Source organism: Mercenaria mercenaria, chromosome 7 (genome assembly GCF_021730395.1).
Source record: "Mercenaria mercenaria strain notata chromosome 7, MADL_Memer_1, whole genome shotgun sequence".
Taxonomy (NCBI): Eukaryota; Metazoa; Mollusca; class Bivalvia; order Venerida; family Veneridae; genus Mercenaria; species Mercenaria mercenaria.
In genome coordinates, this window is record NC_069367.1 from 56518757 (window position 1) to 56539220 (window position 20464).

General features: G+C 36.6%; 2 protein-coding genes across 2 annotated transcripts in view; both read left to right on the plus strand.

Annotated features, from left to right (window-relative positions):
* The first annotated feature begins 252 nt into the window (after positions 1 to 252).
* LOC128558286 (remodeling and spacing factor 1-like) lies at positions 253 to 17415 on the plus strand. The gene is made up of 8 exons (XM_053547205.1): positions 253 to 400; positions 1929 to 2029; positions 5650 to 5742; positions 9004 to 9138; positions 9819 to 9898; positions 10840 to 10982; positions 15543 to 17294; positions 17390 to 17415. Exons 1-8 carry the CDS (start codon positions 259 to 261, stop codon positions 17413 to 17415), a joined length of 2472 nt encoding a protein of 823 aa, XP_053403180.1. The 5' UTR covers positions 253 to 258.
* LOC128558619 (remodeling and spacing factor 1-like) overlaps positions 17368 to 20464 on the plus strand; it is a 40896-nt gene continuing 37799 nt past the window's right edge. The window contains exon 1 of the mRNA XM_053548464.1: positions 17368 to 19150. Within this exon, the coding sequence (XP_053404439.1) occupies positions 17420 to 19150 (1731 nt within the window). The 5' untranslated portion in view covers positions 17368 to 17419. The remainder of the gene's footprint in view (positions 19151 to 20464) is intronic.

Consider the following 20464-nt stretch of genomic DNA (forward strand, 5'->3'; position numbering starts at 1 on the left):
ACTGTGCCGCCAAAATTTTTTTTCAATTTAATGACGGAATTTAACGGAGATTGCCGACGAATCCGTTCCTAGCTTTCTAATAGTGTATTCGAATGAATTTTTATTTGTTGTGCGCATAATTTTCTAAAACATTTTCTTTGAAGTTTATTTTTATATGATTAATGCAAATTCAATATTAAAGAAAAGTGATCGGAGTTCGTTTCAAATTAGATATTTTGCTGAATTCTAGCGTTGATGATTTAGTTACGCATTTTTAAAATGCAGGACTCCGAAAATTACGAGTTGGATCCGAATTTTGCTGTTGTTTGTTCATTTCTCGAACGATTTGGAAAATATTTTGGTGACAGATATGCTGATATTTCCATAGAAGATCTCAAATCATTTTTAGAGGCACCAGAAGGTGAGAAAAATGATGATGTAGAAAATCCAGTTATGTTCAAGGGAGACAATCAAAATTTCATGTTTGTAGAACCGGGCGGGGTATCTTTGGCCGGAATAAATTATAATTTGTATGGGACATTTATCATTAGTGATGCATTGCCATCTATCCACATAATTTAAGTATGAAATGATAATGCCTGAAATGTATTGGCAGACAAAAATTTTGGTCAGTCCTAACACTAGGCCTAACCCAACTAAATTGTGCACCCAGGCTGTTTGATATTTAATAGAGACTAAAATGCCCTCCATGCACAACCCACTTCAAAACAATGCAGAAAGAATATATATTGAAATGTAAATGCTGTACGCAGATTCTGATTGGTCGATAAGGATCAAAACAACGTAAAGTCATATATCATAATATATCATAGCTGAAAAGCAAGGTCAATATTGCGATGTAGTTGGGGATTCATGGCTGGTATAACATGGTTCGCACAGGTCTTGAAAAGTACTTGAATTTGAAACTGCCAAAATCTCCTTGAAAAGTACTTGAATTTTGAAAAAAAAAAACCAGTAAAATTTTGATTGATAAATTGTTCTTGAATTGATGTTCTGCAAATAGAATATCTGTTAAAAATAACAGATCAGACCAAAATATCAAAGAAAAAAACACAAACAAATGACAAACCTATCTTCGACGGGGGCTAACCGACGAGTGAATGATAATATAGTACGGTACCAAGACTGGTTTTAGTAAGTACTCTAAACACACAGCAAAGGTCATTTCGTGGGGATGGGTGGGGGGGGGGGGGGTGACACCTTATGAACCAGTCACTTTATGTAACACTTTGACACTTAGTGTACCACCTATATATTATATAGGAATTGTATCTCATTGTGTAGGCTGCTCTGTCGATATGTGATAATTACCTGTGAAAACAACTTTGATTTAATCAGCTTAAGTCCATAGAATGTTGTAAACATTTCTATGTGCATATAATTTTACCTTATTAATTATGACAATTAACATTTAAATTTAGTAAAAAAACATTTCAAGTAGACATAAAATATAACATTTCGGGGTATTGTCATGGTGTTTATTTTGTAGAAAATCAGTGGAATTCGTCGGGAGTAAAAGAAAAAGAATGCGACAAATGTGATTTTGTAGTCCTTGAAAATGGGGAAAAAATTCTTGAAAAGTACTTCAAAAGTACTTGGAATTTTGTTTTAAAAGTTCTGTATAAACCTTGTATAAGGTAATACTGTGTATTTTTAAGGGATGGCTTATTTAATGATCTGATATTTTATAGTTGCCATCCCTCCAAGCCTTATAATCTGATGCTATTTTTACTTTGTGATCAGATTGTTGTGACTGTTCTGGTACAGACAATGTCAAATTTAGTGGAGAATATTGATCAGGCAACCAAATGAATTAGCTCTGTGGTACAGTACATCAGTTTCCATTGAAACGAGTGATATTGATGATATAAAAGGGTGTAGTTAACTAAGCCCAGAAGTATAATTTCTGTTCAAAATTTTCTTTTCAGTTGATGAAAAGAGTAACTTTGTGAGTTTACATGTTGCCCTGTTTCGTGGGATAGGATTCAACCATTATAGACCTGAGCAATGGTTCAAAGATGTCATCAGGGTATAACCTTGTTATCAATCAAAAATATATATATATTTGTATTATACTATACCAGATTGACGTAGTGCCCTTTTCATTATAAGCATGTTTAAAGGCGCTTGATATAAAGATCATAACAGAAATTCTATGCAGTAATTTTCAAAACATCTGTTGGCAGTCTGAAATTAATTCAAGTATGATGAATGTACCTTAGAACAACATGGCTGACTAGGGCTCTTTGTATCTTTTCATAATAGAAATTTGAATTGTATATTTACATACTTTGTCTTTTTACTGGCCACAGTTTAAGTGTTATCAAAAATATCATAGGACAGTATATTATAATAGAGCAAAACTGTAGCGCAGTATGCAGGGTTCTAGCCAGGCTATTATCGCCTGTCGCGTGCAACATGCCTTCAGGCTTTGAGTTGTCTATTCGACATCCCTTATTTCCCCCGTCATCCCTTAATTGCCAAAGCGACATGTCTTAAACGCATTCCAATAAACACCTCAATTAATCCGATAGTGTATTTGAAAGTTTACCACGTGCTCACCTGATAGTTCAGGTAAAGCGATGTCAGTCAACTTAAGATATACGATAAACCAATGACAGCTTCCTATGTAGAAACGTGTGACGTAAATTTCATCATAGCTCCGCCTTTAAATCCTTTGACAGACGGTATCTTGTGATGTGTACATGAAAGTATTTTAAGATTTTTTATGTAATCAGAAATAATGACAGATGACTTTCAACAATTATTGTCCGAATGTTTTTCGCAATCAAGGAAAGACAAGGGAAGGTACTAAGTCAAAAATGGTGCAACACATTAAAATGATTTTGAACAATTCTTGGCGTAATATTAATGTTTTTCACATGTATGAATTGTGTTTTCTCGAGTGGAATATCGAAAAGACAATGCCAGAATTAATGTTTTCTGTCGTCACTTTCAAAATAGAACTTGACATGTAGAGAAAAGTTTGAAATATTGTGGATTTATTACTTAATAAGTTAATTATTGATGATGCCTGGAAATAAACGTAAATCAGAGAGTGGGACATTGTTAAATATGAACTGTTTCAAGAAGAAAGAGAACAGTGTTTAGTGTTTACTGTTAGTGACTCAGTAATAGAGGAGCAGTGAGATGTGAAAAGCGAGACGAATCTGTGAATGACATTCTTCCTGGACCAGGTACACCTGAGAAAACGGTCACAAATTCAGAATCCTACCCAGCCACGCCAGATGGCCAAAGGAAATCGGGCATTGATCCAAAATGGAAACAACCATTTCCCTGGATGACAGTCTCAGAGAATGGTAATTTAAATCAATTTCAGTAATCCCAAAAATACTGAACGGTCTATTGAATGTATCATATCATATGTATCACACGATCTGTGAACGTATTTTAAAAAAGTGCAAACTATCAGTTGTTAAACAAATTATAAGAATACCACATTTTATTTTTCAAATCTGATTCCTTTGGGGGGGGAAATATTGGACATGGATACTTAGAAAATAGGGAGGAAGAGTTGGTGACTAACTAGAAATTAAGTTGTCATGGCTTTACACACGGGTCTATGTTTTATGTGTTTGTGTCTTTTTTACATATAAGTTTTTGAAATTCATTAAAAAAAACATTTAGATCTCTTATCATAGCAGTGACGGATCCCTTTGGCTATGCAAAAAACAAAATTGTTTTAAATTCTTTACTTCAGGCAAAGGTATGTTGTGTTCAGTATGTGTAAAGCACCAGAGAAGACCAAAGAAGTGTGTTCCTGATAGAGCCGTGTGGGTGGACATTCCATGTACTTCAATAAGGCGATCATCTTTATTAAATCATAAGGACTCGGACTCGCACAAGAAAGCAGTGGTATTTGAAGTTGCAGAAGCAAAAACAGGTGGTGGGATCGAGGCTTGTTTTGTGAGAGAAGAAAACGTGAACTGTGAGGCAATGACAGCATCTATGACACTGCTTTACTTTCTGTGTAAGGAGGAAATTCCCCACACCACCAAACACAAATCTTTAGTTGATGTAGCTAAGACATTAGGAATGGATGTTCTAAATAGTTTGGAGAAGGGGGATAACGCCAAGAACACAAAATTGATACGTTTATGTTGTCATTCAGCAAATAAATTCCACAGGAATAGAAGACTGAAACTTTAATGTGCAGTGCTAAAATTGTGTTGTTGTATTTAAAGTAAAATAAATAGTGAACATTTTCAGAAACTTAAAATGGATAAGTTTACATTGTCATTCAGCAAATAAACTCCAGGGGAATTTTTTATGATACATTATCTCTATTTGTTCTTGTTGAGCATGTAAATGATGCTTATATATGAAGTTATTAAACATTGAAAATAACACTATGTTTTTCACTCTGAAATGCACCAGAATGCACCAAAATGAGTTGTAGTAATACAAATTTTTCTGGGGGTGACCCCCCATACCACCCCCACCCCCAACCCCTTTGTCGTCTACGCTCTTTTCAAAAATACCCTTCAGCAACATCATGCCTTCAGAAAATCCTGGCTAGAACCCTGATATGCATCATAATATATTAAAATAATTATCTGAAAGTGAACTCCATCATACAGCTGTACATGTTTCTATGTGCCAGTCTGCTAAAAAGTTTTAATACTAAAATTAACACAGATAAATTTCAATAAACTTCACTTGAATTAGCTGCTGTTGTTAGAGGTATAATTAAGTCGTGCCATGAGAAAACCAACATAGTGCGTTTGCGACCAGCATGGATCCAGACCAGCCTGCGCATCCGCACAGTCTGGTCAGGATCCATGCTATTCGCTTTCAAACCTATTGCATTTAAAGAAACTGTTAGCTAACAGCATACATCCTGACCAGGCTGCGTGTATGCGCAGGCTAGTCTGGATCTATGCTGGTCACAAGTGCACCATGTAGGTTTTCTCATGGCGTGGCTCAGTTATATCCATTAACATGTGGGCAGGTATACACAAGTAATCCAGTAACCTGTCTGGTTATCAGTCAGTAACATGCCACTGATTTGCTCTAACAAATCTATATGTAGATGCACAAAAAATAAGTTGTGATTTTGTTATCTTTGTGCTTTATTGTCTGCAAAGGAACATGGTTTTCTTCCAACTGCTGTATTACAAAGAACACAAGGTATATGACATACAGAGTAACCTTGATAGAAAGCTATTTTTTTTAGTGTTCTTTGAAAGTACAGTTATTTACATCACTAAAAATGCAAAACACACAGTGCTAGGATTTGTCAGTTTGCGGATTGTTTATGCAGATTGTTTAAATGATAGCTGCTGCAGAGAGTGATTGTTAAATAGCAGTTCAAAGATATTTATTTTTCCTTTTGAATGCATACATTTTGTATCCTTGTACATGTAAATGAGCTACGGTTATACTATATTGATGATTAAAGAAAAAGTAAAAATCAAGATTATAGGAGTCGTGCCATGAGAAAACCAACATAGTGGCTTTGCGACCAGCATGGATCCAGACCAGCCTGCGCATCCGCGCAGTCTGGTCAGGATCCATGCTGTTCGCTAACAGTTTCTCCAATTCCAATAGGCTTTAAAAGCGAACAACATGGAGCCTGACCAGACTATGTTGGTTTTCTCATGGCACAGCTCATATATTTATTTTCAGTTTAGCAGAGATTTTCCTGATGGTGATGATGTACTTATCAAGGACAAGGGTTATGCCAACATTCCAATCTCTGCAAAGCTTCGCATTTTAAAGGTAATTGAGTAGTCACTACCCCTGTATATGTTGAACAACTCTTGCAGCTCTACTGGGAAGATAATGCAAGAAAATTTAAGACAAAGTGCAATTACTTACGTGCCATTTTGTTGTTTGGTTTTTCTTATCAAATGATCTTTAGGGGTATCAGATTGTTGCTATATAACAGTATTTCCTGTCCAGTGTATTCCTCTGCAGCCGCTGGCTGGAATTTAGAGAAACTAAATGGGAAGCTTCATTTTCATGAGGAGATGGGCGTATTATCTACGTGTTCTGGTCAGATTTTTCACTGTGATTTTGCTCTATGATTATTCAGCATCAGTAAACTAGAAAGCCTTCCTTATTTGAAGTATTTCTTTGGTCAAAGTTCAGTGAAAATTCAAAGGAAGCTATACTCTCAAGCAGAATACACATATCTTCATGTCAAGGGCAGATGATTTTTCACCAGTTACTACACCTTGATAATTCAACATAAATATACAGGCTATATATACATCACCATGTCTTGTCTAGAAACAAGCTCTTGCTGGAATTCAGTGAAAGTTCATAAACTTGAATCCTTACTCTCGACTGTGGATGTACATGTAAATATTATCTTCATGTTTTGGTTAGATGACTTTTCCCTGAGTTATTGCCCATTGATTATTCAACATTAGTAAACTGTTACTGTAGCACTATCATTGTTCAGACTATTCCTCAGCAACCCTTGGCTGATTCTCAGTGAAACTTCATAGGAAGCTTCAGCCTCAAGAGGAGATGCACCATATACTTTGTGCCTGGTTTTTAGCTCACCTGTCACAAAGTGACAAGTTGAGCTTTTGTGATCGCGCAGTGTCCGTCGTCCGTCCGTGAGTGCGTGCGTCCGTAAACTTTTGCTTGTGACCACTCTAGAGGTCACATTTTTCTTGGGATCTTTATGAAAGTTGGTCAGAATGTTCATCTTTATGATATCTAGGTCAAGTTCGAAACTGGGTCACATGCCGTCAAAAACTAGGTCAGTAGGTCTAAAAATAGAAAAACCTTGTGACCTCTCTAGAGGCCATATAGTTCACAAGGTCTTCATGAAAATTGGTCAGAATGTTCACCTTGATGATATCTAGGTCAAGTTCGAAACTGGGTCACGTGCGGTCAAAAACTAGGTCAGTAGGTCTAAACATAGAAAAACCTTGTGACCTCTCTAGAGGCCATATTTTTCACAAGATCTTCATGAAAATTGGTCAGAACATTCACCTTGATGACATCTAGATCAAGTTCGAAACTGGGTCACGTGCCTTCAAAAACTAGGTCAATAGGTCAAATAATAGAAAAATCTTGTGACCTCTCTAAGGGCCATATTTTTCACGGGATCTCTATGAAAGTTGGTCTGAATGTTCATCTTGATGATATCTAGGTCAAGTTTGAAACTGGGTCACGTGTGGTCAAAAACTAGGTCAGTAGGTCTAAAAATAGAAAAACCTTGTGACCTCTCTAGAGGCCATATATTTCAAAGATCTTCATGAAAATTGGTCAGAATGTTCACCTTGATGATATCTAGGTCAAGTTCGAAACTGGGTCACGTGCCATCAAAAACTAGGTCAGTAGGTCAAATAATAGAAAAACCTTGTGACCTCTCTAGAGGCCATACTTTTCATGGGATCTGTATGAAAGTTGGTCTGAATGTTCATCTTGATGATATCTAGGTCAAGTTCGAAAGTAGGTCACGTGCCTTCAAAAACTAGGTCAGTAGGTCAAATAATAGAAAAACCTTGTGACCTCTCTAAAGGCCATATTTTTCATGGGATCTGTATGAAAATTGGTCTGAGTGTTCATCTTGATGATATCTAGGTCAAGATCGAAACGGTCATGTACGTCAAAAACTAGGTCAGTAGGTCTAAAAATAGAAAAACCTTGCGACCTCTCTAGAGGCCATACTTTTGAATGGATCTCCATAAAAATTGGTCAGAATGTTCACCTTGATGATATCTAGGTCAAGTTTGAAACTGGATCATGTGCCTTAAAAAACTAGGTCAGTAGGTCAAATAATAAAAAAACCTTGTGACCTCTCTAGAGGCCATACTTTTCATGGGATCTGTATGAAAGTTGGTCTGAATGTTCATCTTGATGATATCTAGGTCAAATTTGAAACTGGGTCAACTGCGATAAAAAAACTAGGTCAGTAGGTCTAAAATTATTAAAATCTTTTGACCTCTCTAGAGGCCATATTTTTCAATGGATCTTCATGAAAATTGATCTGAATGTTCAGCTTGATGATATCTAGGCAGTTTCAAAACTGGGTCACGTGCGGTCAAAAACTAGGCCAGTAGGTATAAAAATAGAAAAACCTTGTGACCTCTCTAGAGGCCATATTTTTCATGAGATCTTCATGAAAATTAGTGAGAATGTTCACCATGATGATATCTAGGTAAAATTCAAAACAGGGTCACGTACCTTCGAAAACTAGGTCAAATAATAGAAAAATCTTGTGACCTCTCTAGAGACCATATTTTTCAATGGATCTTCATGAAAATTGGTCAGAATTTTTATCTTGATAATATCTAGGTCAAGTTCAAAACTGGGTCACATGAGCTCAAAAACTAGGTCACTATGTCAAATAATAGAAAAAACGACGTCATACTCAAAACTGGGTCATGTGGGAAGAGATGAGCGATTCAGGACCATCATGGTCCTCTTGTTTGAACAACTACTTGGTGGAGTTCTTAGAAACTTCTTCAGAAGCTTCACTGTTAAGAAGAGATAATGGACCGAGTTGATGAATTGTGCTCTTGAAATGCAATAAGCATCTGTCAGTTTTACCAGTATCGTCTTGTTTTTAAATATTTCGTCTTAAGTAAGGACATTGTCTTCAAAATTAAAGAATTCTGTTCAGAATGTTCATTTCTCAACTATACACAAAGAATTAGGCATTGTACTCATAGTAATCATTTTCATACATTTATTTTGCATTCAACAACAAAGTTGTACCTTTGAAAACTTTTGATATGGTTTAAAAGTTACCATTTTATGGGTATGTCATTGACACTAAAAGTTACCAGAAGTAGAGTTCATTTCATTTGAAGACAAAATCTAAAATGTAGAAGAAAAATGCAGAGTAATGTATCAGTGATAACAGTTTCCAACCAAAATAATAAATATATCTATCTCAGTACCTTATGTAATGTGTAGCAAAATACTACAATGTTGTATGTACTGAATATATAATGAAACACTATAAACTTAGATGTTGCTATTACTGTGTTTATTTACATTCTCTAAATGTTACAGAATCTTTGTGAGGATCAGTTTGAGTACAATGATCGTTTTAACAGACATGTCAATGAGGAACTGGAAGAGGGGTCCAATCTTCGTCATGAACCAGTTGGAAAAGATAAACTTGGTCGATCTTATTGGTTTATGCTGGTACAACTTTATTGATCTTTTGTTTTACTTCTTCTGTTTATGATACTGTTACTTAGTATTTACTTGAGTATTTCGTATTGATTTTATATAAGCTTGACCATTCTATGAATTACCATCAACAGCGGTTTTTTTTCTTCTTTATAAAGTACTCTTAAAAGGACCTTTTCCCAATTGAAAAATGCAATCTTTTTTTCCCAATTATCATCCAAAAATTCCCCAAATGACCAAATTAAGTTTGCATTTTGATGATTATACAGAAGGAAAACTTAGTTACAATTGACATTCACCATGATTTATCCATTTAAACAGGTTTTTTTAATGCTATTTACATGGAAATAAAGGGAGAGGCATTCTAAATGATGTTATTAATTAACTATAAAAATTCCCAATCTGAGTAAAAACCCTGCTATTTTTCCCAGTTTATCCGGTACCGGACCTTTTCCCAAAAGGGAAAAAAAAAACACTGCTTAATATGCCTCAAAGAAATGTTTAAATAGCAGAGATGTCATATTTGATAAGCTAGAGAGGTTGAATGCTTATAAATTTGGAAATTGACTGTTTTGTCATTTAATTAAGGTAGGGTTATTAGCCCTGTACTGAAGTTAAGTTTTGTGTAGTGAATGTTGCAAATATTTAACAGTATACATTTCACTTTTATGTTGGTTTATATTTATATGTAGGACAAGGAAGGTGGCCTACGACTGTTCAGGGGATGGCGAAATGACTTGACTAAAGATGAAACTTGGAACATAGTTTGCTGGTAACAGATATAACTATTTTGCTTATTATTTAAAAAAAAAATACTTTTTTGAGGACTTTGGTTTGTTTTTATTCTTTATGAAATATTAGTCAAATCCATCATAAGGAAGTGGTGTTCACTGCTCAATCTGTAGGGTTGTTGAGTTGAGCCCCATTGTGATCGCAACTTCACCCTTTCATATGACACCAGTATTGGATTTCCAGGACTGTAGAGTGATAAATAATGTTTGAAATTGTTTTCACAGTCAAGTTAAAATTAGTATAAACTGAACTAAATTCAAGATACTTTCGTATAAAGCTGACTTGTTGATTTACAATTTGAAGGATAAAGAAAGCTATAATTGTGCTCACGTTGGTTTTGCTGTTGCCAGTGTATTTAGCTTCGAAGTTTTACGGCAAGCTTAACAATTTCTTTGTCTTCTTTATTGCTGCCCCTATAACCATCGTACTTTGCAGAAGGTTTGGTCTTAGTAAGGGACAAATGTCTTGTGGGTAAGGATCAGGGACTGCCAGATTTTAAGACTCTATCACCAGTGTTAGCTGCAGGTGGGAATAACTGGCACAATGGTATCTGTTTTGGCAGTAATAAGGCTGTACAGAATTAACGCATAAACAGTTACTCGCGAGTCAGATATATACATCTGCCCATAAAACTAGTGATTGAATATTTTTCTTGCATGCCATACTTGACAAATAACAGTAGAATTAAGTTCAAACAAAACACTTTCTTGGAGCAATCTTTTTACGTTAGCTTATTCACAAAGCATGAGAACTTCATGTCCATAAGCAGGAAGTATATCATGAGGTTACAAAAATAAAAGCAACTTAATAGGTCCTATTTCATTTTATCATCTGCAGTGAAACATTTACTGGTATGATTTTATGTAAAACAACTGTTTGAATTCAGTTCTTACTGAACAACATAAAAGATTTATTCTTCAGTGAGGTTGATGAACTGGAAAAGTTGATAGAGGCTTTGGAAGATGCTGACAGTTTAAAACAGATGGACCCTCCAGTACAAAAGCGTCCTGATATGTCTCCACAGAAAAAAATCTCTCCAAAAGATCTTCTTTCCACTGCCACAGGTAAAACTAATGTAGATGAGTTAAAATTGAGCCTAGTTTACAATGATGTTGCAAGATGTGTTATATCATCCTATAGAGTACTGTGATTAACCGCACTATCACTTTTGGTGGAAATGTTGTGTATGTAGAACTCAGTGTTGCAGCTGGACATTAATAATGGGGTGCTCTCCTCCCTTCTAGATTTGACCCTTCCATTGACTCCCAGCACTCTACAGTCAGTTAACATGTAGAGTTACCCAGTTTTTACAATTTGCTCGTGTTATTAAAGTCAGTGAATCTTTAAATACCATAAAAGGTATTTTGGGCGCAAAAGATTACACTGTCTTTGGATATGCTTTCCTCTGTTTTTAGCTCACATGTCACAAAGTGACAATGTGAGCTTTTGTGATCACGCAGCGTCCGTCGTCCGTCCGTGCATGCGTAAACTTTTGCTTGTGACCACTCTAGAGGCTATATTTTTCATGGGATCTTTATGAAAGTTGGTCAGAATGTTTATCTTGATGATATCTAGATCAAATTCGAAACTGGGTCAACTGCGGTCAAAAACTAGGTCAGTAGGTCTAAAAATAGAAAAACCTTGTGACCTCTCTAGAGGCCATACTTTTAAATGGATCTTCATGAAAATTTGTCAGAATGTTCACCTTGACGATATCTAGGTCAAGTTCGAAACTGGGTCACATGCCATCAATAACTAGGTCAGTAGGTCAAATAATAAAAAATCTTGTGACCTCTCTAGAGGCCATATTTTTCAATGGATCTTCATGAAAATTGGTTAGAATTTTTATCTTGATGATATCTAGGTCAGATTCAACACTGGGTCACATGAGCTCAAAAACTAGGTCACAGTGTCAAATTATAGAAAAAAACGACATCATACTCTGTTTAAAACTGGGTCATGTGGGGACAGGTGAGCGATTCAGGACCATCATGGTCCTCTTGTTATCTCATCTGTCACATAGTGACAAGGTGAGCTTTTATGATCACCCTTCGTCCGTCGTCAGTCCGTGTGTCCATCAACAATTTCTTGTCTGCACGATAGTGGTTTCATTTATAATTTTATTTTAACCAAACTTGCACACAACTTGTATCACCATAAGATCACGGTTCCTTTCTTGAACTGGCCAGATCCCATTATGGGTTCCAGAGTTATGGCTCCTGAAAGGGCCAAAATTAGCTATTTTGACCTTGTCTGCACAATAGCAGCTTTATTTATAATTTGATTTTTACCAAACTTGCACACAACTTGTATCACCATAAGATCTCGGTTCCTTTCTTGAACTGGCCAGATCCCATTATGGGTTCTAGAGTTATGGCCCCTGATATGGCCAGAATTAACTATTTTGACCTTGTCTGCACAATAGCAGCTTCATTTATGATTTGAATTTAATCAAACTTGCACACAACTTGTGTCACCATAAGATCTCGGTTCCTTTCTTGAACCGACCAGATTCCGTAATGGGTTCCAGAGTTATGGCCCCTGAAAGGGCCAAAATTAGCTATTTTGGCCTTGTCTGCACAATAGCAGCTTCATTTATGATTTGATTTTAACCAAACTTGCACACAACTTGTATCACCACAAGATCTTGCTTCCTTTCTTCAACTGGCCAGATTCCTTCATGGGTTCCAGAGTTATGGCCCCTTAAAGGTCCAAAATTGGCTATTTTGGCTTTTGCAGCCATATAGAGACTTCATTTATGGTTTTATTTGATACAAACTTCCAAAATATCTTCAACAACAATAAATCTTGGATTCCATGACAAATCAGATCCAATCATAGGTTCCAGTTATTTTATATCTGATTACCTCCCCTAAAGTCGCCATATGACTTAAAATGTGTCGGTGCGACGTTAAACCCAACAAAAAAAAATGATTACCTCCCCTGATTGTAATCAAAATGGATTTTAATTATGATTTATATCGGTAAGTACTTACAGGACTTATTTGAAATTTCATTATTGTTATTAGTTGGACTGAGACAATCAGGGTAGATAACTATGGACTGATTTTATGTCAAATTACCTCCCTTTATTTCAAATTAAAATTGTTATATCTCCATAACTAATGAAGATACTGATCTGAAATTTCATTTATGTCAACAGATTTATTTGGTAGATCCTTCTTTTGTCCACTTACAATATTTTTTTTTTATTACTTCCCTTTTACGTTACTATAAATAACTTATTTTTAGTAACTTTTTTACTATTGGCCATAGGGAAAACACGAGACCAGTTGTCTGTGGTACAACATGGATGGTACCTCCAATTTTTAGGTGTATTTTAACGTATCTATACCTTGTAAGATTTTTTTTTTTGGTTAAATTTCTTCCCTTTGTTGCTCCTGTCCTTTGGACTTAGATGTTTTTTCTGAGGACCTTCTTGTCCTCAAGTGCAATGATAACAGGTGAGCGATATAGGGCCATCATGGCCCTCTTGTTGAATTCTAGCTGTAGCACTGGGGAAGCAACTCTTAAAAAAAAAAGTGGAGCATTGGCCATTATCATTTGATAGACCACCCTTGTTTCTGATCAGAAGACTGTAGCTAAGGAGTTTACAATGGCCAGATTTCAATTGCTTGTGATAGTAGACAGCCCCTGTTGTTTTAGGGAACGGAAGGTCAATGATCAAGGTCACATTGCATCAAGACTGAAAACATACTTTGGCCTGCAGTCATCAAACTATATAGAATGATTACCTGAGGTTAGTAGATGATGATCTCTTTAGTTTTTTGGGGGTTAGTATGTCAAAGTTCAAAGATCAGGATGAACTTGAGATTTCTCATTAACTAGAAAAAGCCTTGGCCTACAGTCCACAAACATGATTGGACAATAGCCAGTAGTCAGTAAAGTACACAAAGTTACATACCCACTTGCTCCGACAGGTCATCATGGGGGCATATGTGTCTAACAAAGTGATCTCTGGATAAAAAATGAGACGGGTCACCATGGGGTCTATAAGATATTTGTAAAAAATGCATGTAATCATCTTCCTGTCAAAGTTAAAACCATTTTTTGGGGGGAAAGGCATAGTTATGCTTCATCTGTTTGACAGTATTGATACAAAAAATATTTTGAATGAATGAATTTGAAAGACTTTAAATATACTCTATTGCACATTGCTTTGACAGGTATTTTTTTTATGTCCCCGAAGGGAGGCATATTAGTTTTCAACTGTCCGTCTGTTAGTTTGTTAGTCACAACGTTAACTTTTGAAGGCACTTTACTCACGAACCACTGCACCCAGGACCTTCAGACTTCACATGCTGATAGTACTTACTGAGTACACCACCCCAACTGACTTTGGGGTCTCCAGGTCAAAGGTCAAGGTCACAGGGGCCAACGTTAACTTTTTGCATGAAGGCACTTTACCTCGCGAACCACTGCACCCAGGACCTTCAAACTTTACTTGCCGATAGTACTTTATGAGTACACCAACCCTACTGACTTTGGGGTCACCAGGTCAAAGGTCAAGGTCACAGGGGCCAACGTTAACTTTTTGCATGAAGGCACTTTACTCGCGAACCACTTCACCAAGGACTTTCAAACTTCACATGCTGATAGTACTTACTGAGTACACCACCCCAACTGACTTTGGGGTCTCCAGGTCAAAGGTCAAGGTCAAGGTCACAGGGGCCAACGTTAACTTTTTGCATGAAGGCACTTTACCTCGCGAACCACTGCACCCAGGACCTTCAAACTTTACTTGCCGATAGTACTTTATGAGTACACCAACCCTACTGACTTTGGGGTCACCAGGTCAAAGGTCAAGGTCACAGGGGCCAACGTTAACTTTTTGCATGAAGGCACTTTACTCGCGAACCACTTCACCCAGGACATTCAAACTTCACATGCTGATAGTACTTATTGAGTACACCACCCCTACTGACTTTGGGGTCACCAGGTCAAAGGTCAATGTGCTGTGGGGGCATTTGTCACCATTAGTGACAGCTCTTTTTTTTTTTCTTTTTTTTTTATTTTGTTTGGTTTAACGTCGCACCGACACAATTTTAAGTCATATGGCGACTTTCCAGCTTTAATGGTGGAAGAAGACCCCAGGTGCCCCTCCGTGCACAATTTCATCGCGAGCAGGCACCTGGGTAGAACCACCGACCTTCCGTAAGCCAGCTGGATGGCTTCCTCACGTGAAGAATTCTATGCCCCCAAATGAGGTTTCGAACCCACATCGATGAGGGGCAAAATGGTTTGAAGTCAACGACTCTAACCACTTGGCCACGGAGGCCCCTTGACAGGCATTTTTGACATTTTGTAATAGAGGTGAATGTGCAGGTATTAGACTCTACCTTTGCTACCTACTCTGGCCGCAAAGGTAGAGTCAATTATGTCCAGCATGATCATGGTTATAGTCTTGGTGTTTGAGGTTAAGCTCATACATTGCTTGAAACTGAAATTTACTCAGTGACAATGGGGGCATCAAGTTGAATAGCAAATGATACATTAAGCACAATTCTTCAAATTGATATCACTAGCAATAATAATTTGAAATTTATCAGCCTTTGGTTTTACTAACTTTTGTCATAGATGTAAATTATCTATGTTTTGAACAGAGGATGCTGCCAATGTGATGTATTTCTCAAGCATTATGAGCTCTCCGCGATTTTATAAACCTCCAAAAGCAAGAACGAAAGCTCAGATTCTACAGGATGAGCGGAAGTTTGATTTACCCCACTGTGATGTTGAAATAACGAGACTTAGTAAGAGACAGCTAAGGAAATATAAGAAACAGAACAAACCATCTCTGACAGCTAAAAACAAATCTCAGGACAGTAAAAACAAATCTCCTCTAACTGATAAGATAAATTGTGACAATGAGAAATTGAACATGGAGGATTCTCCAGTAAAAGAGGACTTGCACACTTACTCAGAACAGACAGGTAACTCCTCTGAAAATCTCAATACTGATACTGAAATTACAGCGGGTGATAATCGTGGCAATTCTAGTTCAAACAAAGAGAGAGACTGTGAAAATAGCGAAAGAGCAGATGTTGAAAATAAAATTGCAGCAAATGTTTCTAAAGAAAGGACTTCTGAAGAAAATGATAGACGTGCTATAGATCTTGTAAATGATTCTTCAGAGATGGAAAAAGAAATTGTTTGTGACAAAATATCAAACAGAAATGATGCCAGCGATTCTAGTGAAGTAGATAAATGTGATAGAGTTCTGTCTGATAAAAAGGTAATTTCTAATTGTGGAAAAGAAAACAAAGAAGTGGAACCCTTATGTGATAAAAGTACCTGTCAAGCTAAATCAGGTACATGTGTATGCATAGAAGGCAGAACTGATTCTAGACATAAAGGTAAATGTAACACAGAGGTAGCCCAACCTGTTGAAAATGAGATACAGAAACTTGAGAAACAAACCAGGGAAAATGTTAGTGCTGAGAAAGAGGAAAGTCGTGTTTCATTGATAAATAATAAGGGAGATGCATGTAGTCAGCAAGACGTAGCGAACATCATTGACCAAAAAAAGACGCATGTCATTGATGATACATTTAATCAAAAAGATAGTTCTGGTTCTGGCAAACATAATAAAGTTCCTGAGGATGACAAAAATGTGTTTGACAATGCTATTCAAGACCTAATACAGTTGGAAGGCAAACCTTTAAACGAGTTCAAATGTGAAAATGGGAAGAACAATAAAGCATTTATTAAAGAAGTCTCAGAGAAGAATGATATCAAAAATGTGAAAAGATTTCTTGAGGGGGAACAAGTAGACAATAAACAAGACCTGAAAGGAACGTGTGAACCAGACAGCGATCGCTCTATAGATAATGATAAACAAGTTATTGATCATGCTTTAAAAGATCTGATGCAGTTGGAAGAGATGATTAATCAGGGTAGTCCTTCAAGTACATGTTTATCTCCAGCTAGTTCAAATGATCTCAGTTTATCAAAAGGGGAAAACAGAACTCCAAAAACTATTTCTTCTAAGGAAAATGAAAGTACCTCTGTAGAAAACACTGTAACTTCTGTTGATGAAGAGAGTGAAAAGTTTAGTAGTAAAAAGATTTTACCATCAAGGAATGATGCAAATAATGATGAGAAATCAAGTTCAGCGGAACATGATGACTTAGTATGTAAGGCTGATGAATCTAAATCAAATAGTGGTACAGAAAATAAAGATAATGAAGAGGGAAAACTAAAAGATGAAGATGTATCAACTGATAAGTTATGTGATACAAGGAAAAGCAATGATAGAGAGAAAAAATTAACAGACAGTATTAAATCCTCTAAAATAGAGGAAGGATTGGAAGTTCAAGACAGTTCTGTGAAAACTTTATGTAATGGAATATGTGACCGTGAAAATTCAGACCACTCACTTGCTTGCCAAGACGAAATTGTTGATGATAAGGAAGTGGTGAGAGATGTAAGTGACAAAGGTTTTCAATGCCAGAAAGCCCAGAAGAAGTTGGATGCTAAGACAATGGCCAACGAAGAAAAGCCCGAGCTGAGCACAAAGATTAAACAAACCTGCCATAACTATAAAGAAGAATTGCCTGTCCTAACTAAAATGTTGAATGTGATTGAAGGTAAAAATGTAGTTAAAAGTGAAGAAAAATCTGAAACTGCTGGGCAGACAGTGCCTGTAAAAACTGAAAATATGAAAATGATTAACAGCAAAGAAAATGTCTTGAATGGAGAAAATATAAAGGAAACTGTACAAATTGATGAAAAGAAACCATTGTCAATGATGGTTGGAGAGGAAATGATTCAGATTGAAGTAGCATCAAATAACTCAGATGAGGAAAGTGAATCAGAAACTCAAAAGAATGTGAATAACTCTGCTCCAGTATCTGATAAGTCAGTGAAACTAGAAGGAGATCACATTTCAGGAACAGCTAAACATACTGGTAGTTCAATGAAAGAAAATGTTGGTAAACATGAAAAAACGGTGAAAGTATCAGAAGTTGTGCAAAACAGAGTTTCAGAATATCTTAAGCAGTCACTCCAGTCGAGTAAGTTGAAAGCGAAAAGTGGACAAGAGTTACCTCATGCTCCTGTAATAGACTTAACTGCAGAAAAACAAATGGTAAAAGCACTCTATACTCCTAAGTCTAGTGCAATAAATACGTCGATGCCAAATATCGTTTTATTACCTGCAGGAAATAGTTCCCATCTTCCTGTAAATCAAAGATCACTACTTGTAAGCACTACACCAGCAGTGCCAGTATCAAATGTTCAGACAACAGTCTCATCAGTTGCTGACCTTTTAAGAACTATATATGTTCCAACTTCCGTACCTTCGACAATGCGCACTACTTTACCTGCAAGTGGGGTTCAGTTTAAGACGTTAAACTCAGTGCTTGCCAGCCCAGTAGTGTCCTCCAGAAGTAGCACTTACCCAGTCATTGGAAATATGCCAGGTCTAAGAATGATTTTACAAAATAAACCGAGTGGAGGTCCAGTAACATTACCTTATATACAAACGAATGCTCCAAGAATTATTTATGCTCCTTCACCTCGACCTACTATTATTACTTTGCAAAAGCCAGGAATTGTAGGTTCTAGTCATATTATACAAGGAAAATCCATGCAAAATAGTTCTACACCAAAACAAGGTAATGATACTGCTGTGAAGTCATTACTTGCCAAAAGTCTTGCAACTCCTCTGAATCAGAACTTACAGACAGCAAAAATGAACACAGTTGTACAACCGAATGTTGTGAATAAGGGAATCATTCCAACTACAGTTTTACAGTCCAGTGATATGAAAAAGAAAGAGCCAACTGTTTCAGTTCATAATGTGACAATAGTTATAGGAAGGGATGGAGTGCATTATGATAAAGCAACAGGAAAACCCTACGTATATCCTCCTGACCAGAAGTATGTGATTGCTGGGCCTAAGGGTAAATTCTATGACAGAGCAACTGGTTATGAGGTGAATGTTCCACATTCAGAAAACCTCAAACATGTGCCAGGTACAGTTTATTTAGCATCTGGAGTCTCTTTTACACAAGAGGCATTGAAAAAGATTATGGCTAAGAAAAGAGCAAAAACTAAAAAAGTGAAAAAACAAAAAGAAGAAATAACCACTTCTGATGAAGAGTTTGAAAAAATGTTGGATCTCGAAAAATCAAGTGGGGATGAAAATGATGACACCAACTATGATTATGAAAAGATCTCGCAACATGTCAGGGCAGCTAAAGATAAAAAGGTAAGAAAGGTGTTTATTGTTGTAATTATTGTACTTTAGAAATGAAGTCCATGGATTAAATGAGTCATCTTTAGGTAGATTTGGTGAACTTTTAAACCAGAAATTAAAAAAAACTTCATTCACATGGTCAGAGTTTTGTAGTCTGAATTCCCATTAGAAGAATTAGTAAATGGTGATATTCAAATCACAAAAAATATAATAAAAAACATTTGACCCCTTTTTAGCTCACCTGAGCCCAAGGCTCATGGTGAGCTATTGTGACCGCTCAAAACTGGCGTGCGTCGTCCGTCCGTCAACATTTCCCTAAAAAATCTTCTTGAAAACCACAGGGCAGAATTACACCAAACATCACAGGAATGATCCTTGGATGGCCCCCTTACAAAATTGTTCAAAGAATTGAATTCCATGCAGAACTCTGGTTGCCATGGCAACCGAAAGGAAATTTTTAAAAAATCTTCTTGTCCAAAACCACAGGGCCTAGTGCTTTGATATCTAGTGTGTAGCATCATCTAGTGGTCCTCTACCAAAATTATTCAAATTATCCCCCTAGGGTCAAATATGGCCCCACCCCAGGAGTCACATTGTTAATATAGAGTTATATAGGGAAAACTTTGAAAATCTTCTTATACAAAACCACATGGCCTAGGGCTTTGATATTTGGTATGTAGCATCATCTAGTAGTCCTCTAATAAGATGGTTTAAATTATCCCTCTAGGGTCAGATATGGCCCCGCCCCAGGGGTCACATGGTTTATATAGAGTTATATAGGGAAAACTTTGAAAATCTTCTTGTACAAAACCACATGGCCTTGGGCTTTGATATTTGGTGTGGAGCATCATCTAGTGGTCCTCTAGTAAGATTTTTCAAGTTATCTCCCTAGGGTCAAATATGGCCCCGCCCCGGGAGTCACAAGTTTTAATAAGAAAAAAAGTTAAAAAATCTTCTTGTCTGAAACCACAACTCTTAGACCTTTGATATTTAGTTTGTACTATTGTCTTATGATACTCAACCAAAAGTGTTCAAGTTGTTCCCCTGGGGTGAAAAGCAGCCCTGCCCTGAGGGTCCCAAGTTTTATATAGACTTATATAGGAAAAAGCTTTAAAAATCTTCTTGTCAGAAACCATACAACCTAGGCTTTTGATATTTTGTATGATGCATTGTCTAGTAGTCATCTACCAAAATTGTTCAAATTATGCCCCTGGATTAAAAGTGACCCTGCCCTGGGGTCACTTAGTTATATAGGAAAAATACTTAAAGAATCATCTGATCCTATTTCCGAGACTATTCAATTATAATTACTTGATGACCCCAACT

Coding starts and splice junctions, on each gene's coding strand:
- LOC128558286 (XM_053547205.1), top strand. CDS start 259: ATGCAGGACTCCGAAAATTACGAGTTGGATCCGAATTTTGCTGTTGTT. Junction 5,743..9,003: donor CAAAGCTTCGCATTTTAAAG/GTAATTGAGTAG, acceptor TAAATGTTACAG/AATCTTTGTGAGGATCAGTT. Junction 9,139..9,818: donor GATCTTATTGGTTTATGCTG/GTACAACTTTAT, acceptor ATTTATATGTAG/GACAAGGAAGGTGGCCTACG.